Source organism: Vicia villosa, linkage group LG2, assembly GCF_029867415.1.
Source record: "Vicia villosa cultivar HV-30 ecotype Madison, WI linkage group LG2, Vvil1.0, whole genome shotgun sequence".
NCBI lineage: Eukaryota > Viridiplantae > Streptophyta > Magnoliopsida > Fabales > Fabaceae > Vicia > Vicia villosa.
In genome coordinates, this window is record NC_081181.1 from 130,848,695 (window position 1) to 130,853,359 (window position 4,665).

Consider the following 4,665-nt stretch of genomic DNA (forward strand, 5'->3'; position numbering starts at 1 on the left):
TAGATTTTTGGATTAAATTTACACAAGAATATGAGTATTATTGGAATATGTGGGGGTGTTAGGTGTAATTGAAAGTGTCAGGATAAACTCCACGTTATACCATTGCCTGTCCAAAAAGACATTAGGCCCAATTAAATAAATTTTGTTTTGTTTTTATAAAAATGTTCATAGTGAAGAGAGAAAAAATTTAGGGGATTATTCTTTCCATTCTTATATGTGCTCGTACACTATTGTAAAAAATTACAACTGCTCCTAGCGTTTGAAGATGTATCTCTAGACACATATTTTTAACACATATTTTAGCATAAATTATTGAGTCACCCTTATTTTGCAAAAAATTGGATGTGTCCGAAAATACATCTTTGGACAAATGTTTTAACAAAATGGGATGAATCTTAGAATAACACATTCTGATGTGATTTTGGGTGTGTCTGGATATGAATCTCCAAACACTATTCGAAGATGTATTTATGAACAAATCTTTTAACAAAATGAGATGAATATCAAAATAACGCATTCTGGTATAACTTTGGGTGCATTTGAAAATAAAGGTGAAATGAACGATCCCAAAATTTATGAGGTTGATTTGGTTGAAAGTTTTGGTGTTGACCCTAAAGAAGATTTATGAGATTTTTCTTTTTCTTTTTTTCAAATTTGTAAATTGATGGTGTAATAAATAATATTTATTTGATGAATGTAACAGTTAATTTTCTTTTTTACGGTTTAATATTTTTAAGACAAGTTTTACATGTTTACTCGAACGTTAACATGAATCAAACCTTAATTTCACACCGTATGATAAACATATAACACAAATAGACAATAAATAAATGTTGGAAGGGAAAACAACGTTGGTCTGCGCTTCAAAACCTTAGAAAATGGCTCTCATCGGATCAAACATAGCAAGCGAGGTTCGCATTCGCTCATTCTTCTTCTCTTTCTCTCATACGTTTCCCCATTTATCATTCATCTACTTGAATTTTGATTCCCCTTAATTTCAACTATTTTTTTCACCATGATCGTGTTCTTAGTTTCTAGGGCATCACAAAATCCCCCAAATTATTGCAATCGAATTTAGGGTTTAGATTGATGTTTGAGCGATTTGGTGCATGCAGGTTGGACTCCGTTTACTCCTTTATCCTCTTGGTTCCAACGTTGTACTTCGAACCGCTTGGTAACCTATTTTTCATTTCACTATTTGTACTGTTTTTATAATTTTATGGTTTGAATTGTTTTTGTAAATGTTGATTTCATCATGTTTATTGTAGCTGTTCTGTGGGAGTTGCTTTGCCTGTCTACTCTACATTCAAGGCAATAGAAAGTAAAAATCAAGATGCTCAACAAAGGTGCCTTGTCTACTGGGCAGGTACGACTTTATCTAAATCCCTCATAAAAGACCGCCCTTAAATCCCGTCGTTTCGAGTTCGAGCCCGCTAGGGCCCTTGGTGTCTATGAAGCACAGACTCCCACAGAGACACGGGGACTCGATACGACATGGACACTCCGACACCGATAATGTCAAAAACATAGGACACCGACACCGCTAGATATAAGATAGTATTTGAGCTTTATTTATCCATCTATGATTACAAAAGTTGAAAATATTCTAACCAAATTAATGTCTTTAACTCTGCTTCAATACATGTTTAACCATTTTAAATGTGTGGGATTTGTCCAAAAAATGTATAAAGGTGTGTTAAAGTAAAGAAAAAACCAAAATTTTGTTTGAAACAATTGTCTGAACTGTCTGACTTATGTGTTATGAGTGTCATACGGGTGTCAGTTATTGATTCAAAAGAGTGTCAAAGCAAAGAAAAAAAACTATTTTTTAGTGGACACTTGTTTAACTTTTCGGACACTTCTTTGACTTTTCTGACAAGTGTCGTACAAGTGTCATACAAGTGTCGGACACTGCGACACGCCTACTCTTAGAGGTGTCCGTGGTTCATAGCTTGGTGTAGGTAATTGTAAATCCTATAGGGAGCTATTTCTTGAAATTTTTGCTTAGGCCAAAATAACCTTGATGCTTTTATTTTAGAGGAACTTGATCAAATTAGTAATCTATCTCTAAGTATATTTTACTGAGTTTATTATTAATTCGTTCTAGATCTTGCATTTCCCACCTTAAGAGACTTATAGAAATTTATAATCCCTTCATTTTTATGCATTAAGCTGTTCTCCAGACTGGAGATTGCATGTCATTGGACTCGCTGTTGATAAACATTTCTTCCTGAGTATGTTTCAGTTGTTATGGAAGTACGAAGGAACCAACTATGATGAAAATCATATCACTAAACTAAGCCGCAATTTCCACCCTTCAGTATTGCACATTCTACTCTGATATCTGATATAAAGTACCATAAGTCGTAACACACTCGCGCCTACCAATGTGGTGTTATTGTGTCTAAATATAGTCTTTATTAATTATCATGATATATTTATCTCCACTTTTGATATTGACAGCCTTCGGCTCATTCAGCCTCATTGAAGTATTTACGGACAAGCTTATTTCTTGGTAAAGTTTAATCTGTTTATCACGGACAAGCTTATTCCTATGATTTCTTGGGTCTTTTTTTTCTTTCTGAATACATAATGCACTACCTTCTTGATAACAAGATTTGATCGCTTATCTTGTCGGTAGTATTTTTTCACTTTCATCAAGATTATTGGCTGTGACTTGCAATGAGCTGAATTACTTGTTGCAATTTTTCCTTTTTTTCAGGGTTCCCATGTACTATCACGTCAAGTTTGCATTTCTTGTTTGGCTTCAACTTCCACCTACCAATGTGAGTTTCATAAACATTCAGAGATATGTTGATTCTTTAATGCGTCAGTTCTGTTCTGTTATTTTGCTAACAAACTTCTTGCATTCAAGCAGGGAGCTAAACAGTTATACATGAACCATCTGCGTCCCTTCTTGTTGAAGCATCAAGAGAGTCTTGATCGCGTTTTAGGCCTTGCATATTGTGAAGTGGTTTGCCCCATACTATTCATTTTTTTTCTTCAAATTATAGCAATAAAAATATCACATTCCTATCAATGATGAAAACAATCTAGGAAGGATTGTGTAGCTGGCTTTTATTTTGTGCATCATGTTGATTGGTGTTAATCTGCCAAGATCTGGGCCTGGCAGAATGAAAATTTTCTCGGAACCCTGCTTTCAAACGAAGTGTTCATTTTCTATCTTTTGAAAGAGAATAATATTTAACGGTTGAATTTGAATGAACACATGCAGATCAAGCTTTTTAGTTCATATCAAAAAGAGATCCAGTCAGTCAAGATCATGGTAGGAAAGATAACCAAATCAGGTGAAACACTATTTCTGTGCTTCACAATAGCTTTTGCTCGTTATGTAATATACTAAACTGCAAATTGAATTTCTCTATCTGTATTAATCAGCTGATAAAATGTTGAGAAGCCCACCTACTGCATCAGATAGATCATCACAGCGTAGTTCAGTTGATGAATCTGCCACACCTTCCAATGCCGAGCCTGACCAAATCAATAGCTAATCAACCAGAAGGGTTTGGTGCACTGAAACTTATGAGTCATTATGTTGCTGTTAGACTTAAAATATCAGATACTAGACTTTCTTCTGTTAGTCTTTTCTTGAAATCCTTTTTCTCTAAGAAAAAAACCATAAGCTTTCTCCTGATAGGATGTCTTAGATAAAATTTCCGAGATTTGCTTTTTTGCAAAGATTGGAAGCTGTCAATATTTTTGTTGGTTTTATAGATTCACTTTTAATGATTGATTTATAGTTTTGTTTGTCTGTTGATTTTATAGATTAACTTTTAATGAATGATTATAGTGGAGTTCATGCTTGTATAATACATGTTGCTACACATTATTTTATATCCGGATAAAGCGAGGTTCGTTATACTGAACGAATCAAAACTATGCAGACTCACAAATGATGAACTTGTGATGAATATAGAAGTGTAATATTGGAATGAGTTGTAACAACATTACAACTCTTATGATGAATATAGAAGTGTAATATTGGAATGAGTTGTTAATCCCGGATAGTGGGAATAGCGGTATTTCAGAAAGCGGGATAAATTTTTGTATACTACTACCTCCGGTCCCATTTATGTCCCATTTATAAGAAAAGATTCTCTTTTTAGATACATTGAATAAATAATGTGTTCAAATACATTATTTATTTAATGTATCTAAAAAAAGAATCTTTTCTTATAAACGAGACCAGAGGGAGTAATAATTATATAAAAAACTATAAAACATATGTCATGTAATACTCATAAAATATTTATGAAATCTAATGTCAAACAAAGATTCAAAACATAAAGAACTATATATTTTTATATATATTTTCATAAAAATTAGTATAAATAAATAAAATAATTTTTAAATTCCAAGTAATTTTGGTGAAAATATTTTGAATGAAAGAAACCTTAAAATTAAAACAATTTTGTATTTTTGAAAATGTCTAAAAGAAATATTTTTGTATTTTTGAAAATATTTTAAAGAAATAAATAAAACAATATATATTTTTTGCTGGTTAATTATTTTTTCATTTTTGGTTTTTATTCATTTAGTTATGACTTATGAAAATAACATGAAAAGATAAAAAGAAATAAGAACAAGCGTTGGGCTTGGTGTGCAACTCAAAATTAGGGGTAAGAGCCCAAACTAAATAAAAAG

The 4,665-nt window shown here is 32.4% G+C and overlaps 1 protein-coding gene across 1 annotated transcript; it reads left to right on the forward strand.

The window, feature by feature from the left end:
* The first annotated feature begins 775 nt into the window (after positions 1-775).
* On the forward strand, positions 776-3,768 carry LOC131652124 (HVA22-like protein k). Its single transcript, XM_058921902.1, has 8 exons — positions 776-911; positions 1,116-1,174; positions 1,269-1,366; positions 2,464-2,515; positions 2,723-2,786; positions 2,879-2,974; positions 3,236-3,308; positions 3,400-3,768. Exons 1-8 carry the CDS (start codon positions 879-881, stop codon positions 3,510-3,512), a joined length of 588 nt encoding a protein of 195 aa, XP_058777885.1. The 5' UTR covers positions 776-878; the 3' UTR covers positions 3,513-3,768.
* Positions 3,769-4,665: the final 897 nt, after the last annotated feature.